Below are 12,829 nucleotides of genomic sequence, written 5' to 3' on the forward strand. Positions count from 1 at the left end.
CATGTGTGAAAGGGAATCTACACATTTTGCAGAGTTCACAAATAAAGAGAAAGTCACTGCAGTGACTGTTCGATCTGGAAACCATCAGTCGGAGTAAAAAGGATGAAAGTCTGCAAATAAAAGAACGGTGAAATCAGACTCTTTTAGGGGCTCCACTTCTGACCAGAAGTCCCCAGTAAATAATTACACTTCCTCTTGAAGTAGCCTGTATCATCTGGTTTACTGATAACTACTATAAATTACACAGGAGAAGTTTGCCAACTATTAGCGAGCCTGTCTCGGGGCCGCACTGTTTGTCGTCAGTTACCCACAAACCATCTCCGCTCCTCCTCCCCTCCTGCCTGGTTCTGACAGTGCACAGACTACTGTAAGCTGACAGGATCTCACAGATAACAGCAGTGCAGAGACACTGCTCTTAACTTTCTCTCTTCCTGTTCTCTTGACTTGTACTCTAGAAATAAAGTAGAGCGTCACTCAGTAGAACACAAACCTGCCCCAAGGCCCCAAGAGGTCCCAGGAAATTCAATCAAACTGCACCAAATGTCCCACACACATTAGATATCAGTCCTTTAAATATGTCTTTCATCAAGATCCATGAATGATTTCACCCCTTTGATTGAGTTAAGGCTCAAGTTGAATGGGTTCTTTCTTGACCCATCCTTCTGCCAGGTTTCGTGGAAATCCCCTCAGTAGTTTTTGTGTGATCCTCCACCAACAATCAAACAAATAAACAAACAATACATTTCATATGTTCCTTGAGGTTTCAATATTAAAGGTTGACTGTTAAGAAGCAAATACAAAACATCTAAATAAGAATTTTATTATTTCCTGGTGCTTTGAGATTCACGAAGGCTTCAACAAGGCCATGGCACTTCTGACTGGTGGTTAAAGTAGTTTCATGGCCACACTGCTCTGCAAACGGACAGTATTGTGTACCATTACACAACAGCACATGCCTGAGGATTAACCATGGGCCCTGTCCTGTCTGTACCATGAGGCTGCAGGGGGCCGGTAGCTATTGTCACAGCTGTGCGACACACGGAAATTCAGCGTATATCAACTTTAGTGTCCAGCTCTGTGCGGCCAGGACCCAGCAGTAACACGGCCACTGTAAACTGCAGAGTTCTGTCCCTGAACCTGTGTCACCATGCAGAGGTTTTACTGATAGGACATCTGTATCTTCACCTTAGTATCGTTTTATGAGGGTTTTTTACGATTTGCCATATTAAGATTCCTCTCACACTGATTAGCAGTTCCTATGTGATCATCAAAGCCACTAACCATTCACTTCAAAGCACTGAAAGATTGAATGAATAATGGAAAGCCAAGTAAATCAGAGACTATTTATAAAACAGAAACTCAAGGTCTGGATACTCTTTTCTCTGATATTTGGATTTTCTATGATTTTTCAAGCATTGATTAAATTACCACTCAGCAACAAAAGAGCTGAACACACACTTTTCTTTCCAAAGCAAAACCTCTGAGGATGGAATGTAATTTAATACAAACTGAACTTCCAAACAGTGTCTGTTGACTCTGTTTCCCCATTTTGAGGGATTCATTAAACAAAAAAGACAATTTAAGCTCATTTCACGTTAACAGAATTGCAAAGAACAACACAATGCACTTTCTTCTTTCCATCCCACTCCAGCTACTGTTAGCACCAGGGAGTTAATGAGGGGAAACGCAAAACGCAGGGAAGCTGAGCCTTTGAGGCCAAAGCCTCCCTCATATAATGGCCTACTAAAGAATGGGGAGCTTTGTTCAGTGCAACACAAGCAGGTTCCTCTTTATTGACTTCATGTGCATGCCAATCATTTACGCCATACAATCCTCCGGCCACATCACATTTCAGGACGTGCCGATCATGTGCGTTTCCTCCAGGGGCCGACGATGGGGTCATTCCCATTTTCAGATTATGGTAGAGACCGTAGGATCAATGCTCTGGGGCGCTGCTGCAGATGTGCAAAGAACTAGTCACAACACGGAGGATTGTTAACTTAATCATCTGCACAACAAAATAGACCTTTTGAAGAGTCGCTGCACTTTTCAAAAAACTCAGTTTTTAAAGAACAATGAGATGAAATCGGGGATAAATGGTGTGACCTTATTCCCATAGCTGGAATTCTACAGACACCGATGAAGTGGTCGTTTAATGTATGTAGGTTAGTGTGGTGAACTTAAAGCAGCGAATGCAAACCTGCTTTTAAGCCCCTCACATACTTTCTTTCACCAAATAAATATCACACTGTTAAAAGAACGTTGGGTTTAATATGTCAAGTTGTTTCACTGCTTTAAATACTTTATACCAGAAGCTTTTGTCAAATTTCCTCGACATGTACAAGGGGCACGATAAGTGAAACAATTCTTATCAACCTACAAAGTTGTGAAACAGAGAGTGGTTGTAAAACACTGAGGAATCTTAATAAATCTAATGACAGGTTTGTATTACGGCCACCATCTTTACCTGTGACTGATTAACAGCACATTTCATGCCGAAAATGTCAGAGTCAGGTGCCCTGAGTATTTTCCTGAGCTTCTCCTGCAGTCCTCTAGGAAAATGTACGGAAAATGTCAGTGAGTCCATGTGATGCAGCAGGAAAATGTATTTTTTGACATTTGACGATGATCAGGTGTCCAACACATGATGGATACACATGATGCAATATAAATATCCCAGGATTAAAGAGAGGTGACTTAAATGTAGAAGACGCCAACATGTAAACAAAAAACATGTGACATGTGACTCCTGCAGGCTCCACCCAGGCTCCGCCCCTCACTTGAATGTTACAGACATCTTCCTGCTGTTGTGAACACGTCTGACCCCAAAAGGCTCCGGCCCCATTCTTCACAAGTGGAAGACGAACTCTGGAAAATGTCCGGGCCCAATTTTCCAGACATTCTTCCGGACTTCATGTTTAAAAACAGCTTTAGAGTGGAAAATTTGCCATTAAAGAATTTGTTTGTGACCTCATGACATCTGCACCTTCATCAAAATGTGTCAGGTAAAATATTTCGTCTTATCCAAATCCTGGAAACCTTTAAATAACCACATCTGTACGAAGTCGCTCCTGCAACGACTCAAACTGAAGCTTTCAGGTGGTGTCGGTGAGATTCTCCCAAAACAGACGGTGATACAAACTGAGGCCGGGGCTTCTTTATTTTGTCTTCTTCTTCTTAGAAATAGCAGACAGGGGGCCTGTGGGGTGTCAGATGTCGACGGGGACCAGTTGCCGGAGTCTCGGCCTCGGCGGCCTCTCATGCTACAGCAGCTGTGTCTTCTCAGACCTCACATTCCTGCAGGACAGGCCCACTTTACTCTCATCACCTGCACCGATCTGAGCCCAGGACCAGCTCTCAGGGGGAACTCACAGCTACTAGGAACCGGATGTGAATCAATGAAATAATGGTTTCTACTAAATCTAAAGACAACAACAAGACAGTCAAGATAAATCTCTGAGGCCATATGATATATGTTCAGTATGTGTTGTACAGCAGATACTATACGTGGTCCTTAGATAAGATAAAGTCAATCTTATCTTATCTCAAAAGTTGCCACATCACCGTGATATGAGGACGTTCAGCTCCAACAACAACAGAAATCCTGTTCCACATTTAATAAAATTCATATTTCACTGTCAGATCAATAAAGTGAGATGATCGGGGGTTTTGGATTTGGATCCACATCCACTATATGGACAAAAGTATCGGGACACAACTCTTCATCATGGAGTTCAGGTGTTTCTTTCAGTCCCATTGGACTTCCCATTAGTTCCAGTGAAGGGAAATCTCAAGCTTACCAGGACACTTTGGACAATTCTACAGTTTGGGGACGGACCTCCTCTGGTCCTGCACCACACTCTGCCCACCCACAGGTCCCTCAAGGCAGGGTTGGGTGAGTTTGGTGTCGAACAACTTGACCACAAGCTCTAACCTCAACTCCATCCAACAGCTTCGGGATGAACTAGAACGGAGCGTGCAAGCCAGTAGAGCCCTTTCGTCAAACATCATGGTCTGACCTCACGAAGGCTCTACTGGATGAATCAGTGAAAACTCTCCCCCCCCCCCCCCCCCCCCACACACACACACACACACACACACACAAACACACTCTGAAATCTTGTAGAAAGCCTTCCCAGAAGAGTGGAAGCTGTCACAGCTGCAATGTGGGGACCGGCTCTATCATCAATAGAAGTGTTTTTAAAAATCCATCACAGGATATGTAGGACACAAGATCTAACCTCTGACCCGGCACAAGGACATAGCTGTATTCTGGCCATGTTAAATCTTTTTAGGCTGAAAGGTTTTGTTAGCATTACAAACCAGCACTTGTACGAGGGCGACTGGCTCAGGGGGTAAAGTGGGTCATCCACTAAACAGAAGGTTGGTGGTTTGATCACTCCTCAAGTATGCACACCAAAGTGCCCTTGCAGTGTGTGATAGACAAAGCGCAGTATGAAAGGGTGACTGGGACTCGATCCGACTGGAAACACACTTTATAACTTTCCTTCAGTCTATTTAACATCTCTTTACTGAAAACCACTCCTTTAAAAAATAAAGATAATCAGCAAGTAAGACAAACTACAGGGACGATAAGGCCTCTCTTGAGCAACACACACACACACACACAATGTATAGGCCTCTAAAAGAAAAAGCGGAACCACCACATCGGATAAAAAAATCCATAAACCTAGATACCACACAGAAGAAGCAGGACGTCTAAGTGCTGTAAAACGTTGTGTCTCAGTTCGCTGACTGAGTCGTACACATACGCCCCGTGATTCAGCAGCTTCTTCACCCCATTAGACCTCCCTGTTCAATTACAGCTGCTCTGCAGTCTGCACTGCTCCCACTGCATCACAGGCACTGGAGTCTGACCTCTGCTAAATTATACATGGAAACATTTATCCCACTTTACCGGAGCCACACACTCAGACCAGCACATCGCTCCCTCCTGTAGGAGAAATAACTGCATCATCCTACACACGTGCACCGGTGCTGTGTTGTCTGATAATCTTGTTTGTTTCCTTTCATGCATAACCGCAGCATTTAAGATGAAAGCAAATCTCTCGGGGAAATCTGACTAAGTGACATCATACAATTAGGATTTCAGCTGCAAAGAGAATCGTGCATGTGGGCTGGTAAGAGGTGACCTGTCTCACTTAGTTGATAATGAAAAGTGCAAGTTTCAGCTTCTCTGCACTTTTGGATTTGCTGGTTGCTTTTAATTATGTGCACGTAAATCTAATTTTATCTGGTTTTGTGTTGTTGGTTGAACAAATCAAACCAATTAAGGATCTCACTTAGGATTGGGGGAAGATGTGATTGACTTGTTGTCCCCATAGTTTATTTTTGTGTGTTTCTTTTTGAATTAAGAGGAATTCACAGCATAAGAATGTCTGAAAATATTATAATATCAATACATAAATCTAATCAAGTAAAGAACAGAATCAAACCGGTCTTTTTTTGCTAAAGAGCTGGGGTTCTTCATTTCATCAGGACAGCTTCAGATGACCACCGAGCAGTAAACTTTACAAACACACACACACACACACACACACACACACACACACACACACACACACACACACACACACAGACAGACACACACTAAGCAGCTGAGCCCGTACACACCTTAAAAGCGCGGCGACAGTTCACAGTGTTGCAAACGAGCAGGAGATTAAAGGAACAGGTTTGTTGCAGAGACTGAAGTGATTCGTGGTCCCCGCAGCTGAACCCAGAGACACATCCCGCACACTCCCTCTCTCTCTCTCTCTCCCTCTCTCTCTCTCTCTCTGCGGGACGGGACAGCCCCGCACCGCACCGCACCGCACCGGGCTGCAGACACTCCACATCACACGCTCTTACCTCCAGGCTGGGTCCGCTGAAGTCAGCCCAAAGTGGGGCTCAAGTTTCCCCTCTCTCGGTGTGTGGATGCGTTGCAGATCCTGAAGCTGCTCGGTCCTGGTTTAATTCCCACTCACTGTGTTTCCGCCGGTTCTCTGCTCTCTCTCCTCGGGACGATCAGTCGAGGCTCAGCTCGGGGACTCGAGCATTTCTGTGGAAATACATCCGTGTGCGTGTGTCTGTCTGTGTGTGTGCGTGTGTCTGTCTGTGTGTGTGTGAGCTCGGCTCCCTGAAAACTCTTTGCTTCGTTAATCAGTGCGGCCACGCTCAGGCGCGCTGCCGTGCGCGTTCACGCTGGCTCCTGGGAGTGGAGAGGATCGAGAGAGGGAGGAGTTGAGGGAGAGGAAGCGCGTACACACGCACACACACCACGCGCACATACACAGGGACGACACGCACACACACATACAGGGACGACACGCACAAGCAAACGTACACACACACTTAAACACACAGTGAGGACACACACATATAATTATAATTATATTGTAATTATACACATCACATCTCTGATTCAGTCATATGACTGATTCAGAAATTAATTAAATCAGTTCATTCAACAACACTGAATATCAGCGTATAGCCTGTTATGACTTCATGAGATATGTCATCAATTATTAGCTTCATTTGTGTGGTTCTTCCCATTCAAATTAAAAACAGTTAAATAATCATCAATCAATAGAAGCTGCATAGATCGACAAAAATAGAAAAATACATACAAATGATAGCATAAAAGACATTGTATTAAAATTGGTGGTATAAGTTGACTTAAAATATCAAAATAGATTCAAACGCCAAACCCAAGAACATAACATCTGTAAAAACTATATTTTTAGTAATTTAGAAGAAGATAAAGTTTGTTTGGTGGCCTCCAGTACAAAATAACTGTTCAATACTTCTGTGTTATCACTGCAAACACATGGAAGCAAAACTTAATGTGTTTCATTATAAACTTCTCTCAGCCCCTAACATCCTGAACAATACAGTGGACTTTTTGTACATTATGGAATAATGTAGTTTAGAAAACAAGCTCCAGCCCTTTAAATTTTAACTTTATTAAGATTCAGTTATTTTATTTTTAAATTTCTTTTCTGTTGTATATCACACTATTTTATTTTCATGTCTGCTTTATCTCTTACTCATCATTTTGTACAGATTTAAAAAATTGTACATAAGGAAATTTGTAATGAACCAGATTTCCATGAAAGCACCATGCTGGTACCCGGATAAAAGCAGCCAATCACAGGCGAGCATGCCTCCTCCACACTGTCGTGAAATGTTGATGTTCCTTCGCTGCGGCAGTTTACGGCAGTCGTTGCAATGAGGCGCAGGAGCTGAGATTTCACGACACTTTCCCCCTGAATGTGTCTGTTCCAGGTACGAACACTGGATTTCACGCGCGTGTTTTAATGGAACAGATCGAGCTCTTTACTTTGGAGGTGGAAACAGCGAAGTTCTGTCTCTTCCTGTGAGGCTGAGGGCGGAAGAGGCTGTTAGCATGCTAATGCTAACCGCTGCAAACGCAATGCAGTGATGTGACTCACCTCCGGGTTTCATCTGCTCTTCTGTAGATATTATAAAGTAACACCGCTTCTAAATACTTTAAATACTTTGGAGTAACGAGTACTATAGCTTTTAAATACTATGAAATACTTCATAGTAACGTTTCAAACTGAGGAAACTACCTGATATTTCTGTGTTAGATTAAAAACGTTATTTAACAGTGATTACTAACATTATGATTAATCTGCTGGTTATTATCTTGTTAATGTTGTAACTTCTATTGAATTAAATATATATATATATAAACAGTCCATAGTGACACTTTCACAAAACCGTTGTTCAAATTATCTATGCAGAGTAATTTTTTTTCACAGGGAATTAATTAAAGTCGTAGTTTATGATCAAAATCATTTAAATTAACAAATCTGCACATTTGGAACTGCTGTAACCAGGAAATGTTTTTCTTTTATATGTGTTGTCACTTCACAAATTTAAAATACATTAACTGATTTAACACTGAATCATTTTAGCACCAATCTTCTATTCAATTGGATTCTATTGACCGTCGTTCTTTAATGTTTAGTAGATCTACAACAGTGCATTGTGTTTCAGAAGTTCAGTTAATGTAAAAGCTTCCTTAGTTGTAATATTAAAGCTGTTGGATTCAAAATACAGTTTCCCTCTGAACCGTGTTGGAGAATAGACCTTACATTACATTTAGCTGACGCTGTTATCCAAAGCGACTTTCAATAAGTGCATTCAACCCAGAGGGTACAAACCCAGAACAGCAAGAATCAAGAAAGTACAATTTCTTCAAAAATAAAGCAAGACATAATGAGGCATGGAAAGAAAAGATGTGTCAAATCTGTTGGCGGTTCGATCCCCAGTCTGACCCATCTGCATGCCGAAGTGTCCTTGGGCAAGAAGCTGAACCCTGAATAGCCCCCCATAAAATAACTAAGTGCTGAGAATAGATGCACTGTATGAATGTGTGGGTGAATGATTGACTGTAAAACTGTACTGTAAAGCGCTTTGAGTGGTCATCAAGACTAGAAAAGCTCTAGATAAATACAAAACCATTTACCATAATGGTAGAAATTACCATTTTAGTTCGTACACCTTGATTCTGATTTAAAATCTCACGTGACAGTAAATAATACAGTTAAAAACATAAAGTAACAAACATACAGTTTGTTTGTTAAATGATTGTTTTTCCAATAAGCTGCTGATATAGCTTGTGATGCCTGACCCGGCAGCACTGAACTCTTCCTCTGTGTGTTTCAGACTCTGCCTGTGGGAGGATGGACCCTGTGGTGCTCAGCTACCGGGACAGCCTGTTGCGGCGCTCTGACGTGTCTCTACTCGAGGGACCTTACTGGCTCAATGACCAAGTCATCGGTTTTGCCTTTGAGTACTTAGCCGCCGAGCGCTTCAGAGCCCTGGGGGAGACCATCATCTTCATCAGCCCCGAGGTCACCCAGTTCATCAAGTGTGCTTCCTGCCCCGATGAGCTGGCCATGTTTCTGGAGCCGCTGGATCTCGCTTCCCGGCGCTGGGTCTTCCTAGCCGTGAACGACAACTCTAACCAGACCGCGGGGGGATCCCACTGGAGCCTTCTGGTCTACCATCACGACTCCAACCACTTTGCCCACTATGACTCTCAAAACGGCGGCAATTCAGTGCACGCACGGCGCATCGCCAGCAAGCTGGAGCCCTTCTTAGGGGCCGGGAGGAAAGCGCTGTTTGCAGAGGAGCCCTGCCCGTCGCAGAAGAACAGCCATGACTGTGGCATGTACGTGATCTGTATCGCAGAGGCCTTGTGTGAGGAGGCGAGGGTGGAGGGCTCGCCACGCCTTCCCGTGCAAGTCATCACCCCAGCCTACATCACCCAGAAGAGGGCCGACTGGTGCAGACTTATCCAGGACCTGTCTCAGAACGACCTCTGCTGCTCGCTGTCTCTTCCTTAGCACGTCTCCCCTTCAGAATATGCAGAACAGCTGTCAGCCGCCGCATATCTACTGCTGGAGCCTCTGAATCACTCCTTGAATACAGCATTTAACTACATAAGAAGTATATTTCTATTACACTGCATCTTACCCCATACTATGAAGGACTTTAAAAAATAATACAGTACTACAAATCTTGAATATTCACTGAACAATTGGTACCATGTTAATCCTGTGTATATGCACAGCAGCAGATAGTATGTAAAGAACACCAGCATGCCTATAAAAGGAAATCCCACAGTACATATTTATTGAGGACGGAGAATATTTCATGTGGATGAGGAGGCGGTGCTGACTTGTCTTTCTGTCATCAGTGTCGAGCGAATGTAGAACTGTTTACACCGATTATTGCTCAGGGTCCTTTGAAATGAACTAGAATTGACGAGAAGAATGTGCATCTCAACTTTGGCTCCTCTATGTCCCATCTGTTCTGGTCACATTCATTTCTGTTTCTTTTTAATTTGATTTTTTTAACAGGCCATAAACGTCTGTAACCAGAGACTTTACAGTTGTGTAACCATTCAAAAGGAAAACTTCTGCATGAGGATGAGATGTGCACTGAGTCCTGTGAGAGATGGAATGTACGTTATGTTCTGACATAAAGAAACTATCAAATTCATCTGTAGAACTACAAAAGTATGAATTTGTTTCATGTTTTTCTTTTTAAAAGGTTTCAGTCGCTGCATTATTGAGCTAGAGATGCATTCACAAATAGGTTTTCAACATGCTTACAATAATTTAAATCAGAATTCAAATACACATAAACCCCTACTTTGAAATTATCAAGTTTGAGTGAGCTGTTGTGTATAAGTGTTGGTTAAGTGTTACCTCTTGATTAATGGGTATTATGAAAATGTGTTACCAAACCGATACAGTTCAGTCCTCAGCCCTGCTTTGCAACAGCTTATCACTCAAACATCTTATTGTTGTGGTTTGAATGAAAGGAACTTAACACTTTCACAAGAATGAGAGGACATGATGGATTACAGCAAAAGTAAAGCTGCAACACAATGGAGGCAAAGTGTGAACCGCAGCAGTTTAGAGCTTTTTATGACGTTTGAAACAAAAGACTTTCGCTCAACAAGTGTTAAAAATATTTATTTTATTTATAGAAACGCATCAGAAATATCCACCGATGCTATTTTCATAAGAGTCCACAATTAAAAGAAAGGAACCCACATGTCCGACACTGTGTTTTCGAATACAAACGCACAAAGGAAACAGTTTTTTATTTACATCTTTATTGTTCAGAATCCCACTGTGGCCTCTGACGTGTTTATGAGTTTATTTATCAGCTGGAAATTATGAGAATTTGTATGAATAATAAACTGTTGTCCTTTTTCTCTCTAAAGAATAAGGGGAAAAGTAAAGATTAATCCCAATTTAGACAATTCATTTCCTTAGGATATCTAGCTGTTGCTTTCAAATCTGATGTGTCATTTAAAAAGACATTGTTTGAAAAACCTGACCATGTTATAATTGCCACATTAACCCACCACATACTGAGTGTAATCAGCAGCACTCATCACTTAGTGGGAGATGGAAAGCGAAGGAGACAACCTCCTGATCTGGCTCCAGGCCCAGCCTGCTCTTAAATTTCACTCTGCTTGGACAGTTTCCACCTCCGCTCTCCTTCCTCTGGCATCCTGCGCTCATCTACATCCCACAGGCATACTTCAGCCTGAGTAACCAGTCAGACGAGCCTTCAGGGTTTACTGGTGTCCTCGTAAAATACCACAAAGCCGGAGCATTCGGCACTCGGGCTGAGCACCGCATTACTGAGACAAAGCACCCAGGGACAGGGAACATTCATTTAGACAAATCTGCTTCTAAATGGCCAATTTACCAAGTTTACTTCATTGGGGGTTTAGTGAGCGTGACTTCCTGTTAGGGACTCTAAACTGCACCATGGTCTAATTTGTACATCTCCATCAGATCCTCTGGATGGATCAACAGTCGGGACACATCTTGATAAAACTGCATTTTCTTACTGTGCACCTAGGACTCACAAACTTAAACTGGAAAAGGCCTCCTTCACGTCAGGCTCTCATGTGTTTGCTCATGACTCACATGTCTTGTGTTGATTGTTGACAGTAAATGATTTATGAGGTATAATTCTACAGCAACAACCACCAGTATGACCATTATTACTGTTATTCAGGGGTGTTGCAAAGCAGGCAATTGCTGAGAAGGAGAAGGCGACAATACCAAGGTCAGAATCAGTCTGTGGTGGGGGTGGAAGTTTCGATATAGGGCCCCCCAAGGTCCCTTTTGTGTGGGGCCCTCAAATTCCCTTGATCCACTCCTGCTACTAAGACTACAACCACTACTATCTATGACATTTTGTCCAGAGTTCTCCTGTCACAAGAAAATTTGTTGGTTAAATTAAAAGTATTATCACAGGGGTCATATTGAAATGTTCTGAAAAACCTGAACTGAGTTGGATCAAACTAAATCTGACTCAATCCTCTCCCTGCTCTTTGCTCTCTTGGCAAATGATGCACACTTCTCTGTGGCAGAAAACAAAGCCTCTCAGTGTCTGTGGTTTTATTTCGCTGCTAACAAACAGTGGGTTTAGTTCTAATCTCTGTGATAATCTGAAAACGGGTCATTCTTCTCCTGCTGGACTCGGCTGAGTCTCCTCTCACTGTGCACGTCCATGCACAGATATGCAGTGAGGTGAAGGCTGAAGACTTTCCAAGGCTTTAGAAGCTTTTAGTTTGAAGCGGTGGTGAAACAGTGTTGGATGGAAATGAGGTTCCATAAACCAGATTGAGAGAAAATATATTGTAAATGATTTCGTAGTGCGTGCACAAACAAAAACTTTAAAGGATTTATAGTTGAATTTATTGCATGAATAAGCTACTAATAAAATACTGATGGTTTCAAATCATAGTTAAATGCAGAGTGGAGGAAAACATGAATATGTGGAACAAGGGAGTAAAGACAACACAATTGAGAGGAAAGGAACATTTAGTCAGTGATTCTTACCCTGGGGGTCCCGGCCTCCTCAGGGGTCACAAGATCATTTCTGGAGGTGCAATATTTTCAAAATAAAATCTGCGTGAACCAGTCTGATCATACATGTGGGTCATGAACCAAAAAGGTTGAGAAACACTTCATTACACAACATATTTTTGTAATTCACATAATCACTTAAACCACTTAAGTTAAAAAATAAAAAAAACAAGATAGAAAACAGTGATGGACATTGAATTGAACATTGCATGTTTGACGAAAGATATTATAACTTAATTGTATTGTATAAATGAGTAAATGCTATATTGTTCATGCACAGTCAGCTGCTCTCAAACCAAATGAAAGACCATGGGAAGTTTTTTGAAATTCACTGTCACACTTTAATATTTCAAGGCCATAAAGGACTTGTATTTTAATCTTTGACCTGTTTGACT

At 42.2% G+C, this 12,829-nt stretch overlaps 2 protein-coding genes across 5 annotated transcripts in view; one reads left to right on the forward strand and one right to left on the reverse strand.

The window, feature by feature from the left end:
• Positions 1-6,172, reverse strand: part of myo9aa (myosin IXAa) — a 96,675-nt gene extending 90,503 nt beyond the window's left edge. For all 4 annotated transcript variants that reach the window (XM_062399533.1, XM_062399610.1, XM_062399459.1 and 1 more), the window contains exon 1: positions 5,869-6,172. The gene's annotated coding sequence lies outside the window, so the exon portion shown is untranslated. The remainder of the gene's footprint in view (positions 1-5,868) is intronic.
• A 1,038-nt stretch (positions 6,173-7,210) lies between these two features.
• Positions 7,211-10,035, forward strand: senp8 (SUMO peptidase family member, NEDD8 specific). Its single transcript, XM_062399727.1, has 2 exons — positions 7,211-7,284; positions 8,695-10,035. Exon 2 carries the CDS (start codon positions 8,712-8,714, stop codon positions 9,375-9,377), a length of 666 nt encoding a protein of 221 aa, XP_062255711.1. The 5' UTR covers positions 7,211-7,284; positions 8,695-8,711; the 3' UTR covers positions 9,378-10,035.
• Positions 10,036-12,829: the final 2,794 nt, after the last annotated feature.

This window comes from Platichthys flesus, chromosome 1 (assembly GCF_949316205.1).
Source record: "Platichthys flesus chromosome 1, fPlaFle2.1, whole genome shotgun sequence".
In the NCBI taxonomy this organism is placed as follows: Eukaryota; Metazoa; Chordata; class Actinopteri; order Pleuronectiformes; family Pleuronectidae; genus Platichthys; species Platichthys flesus.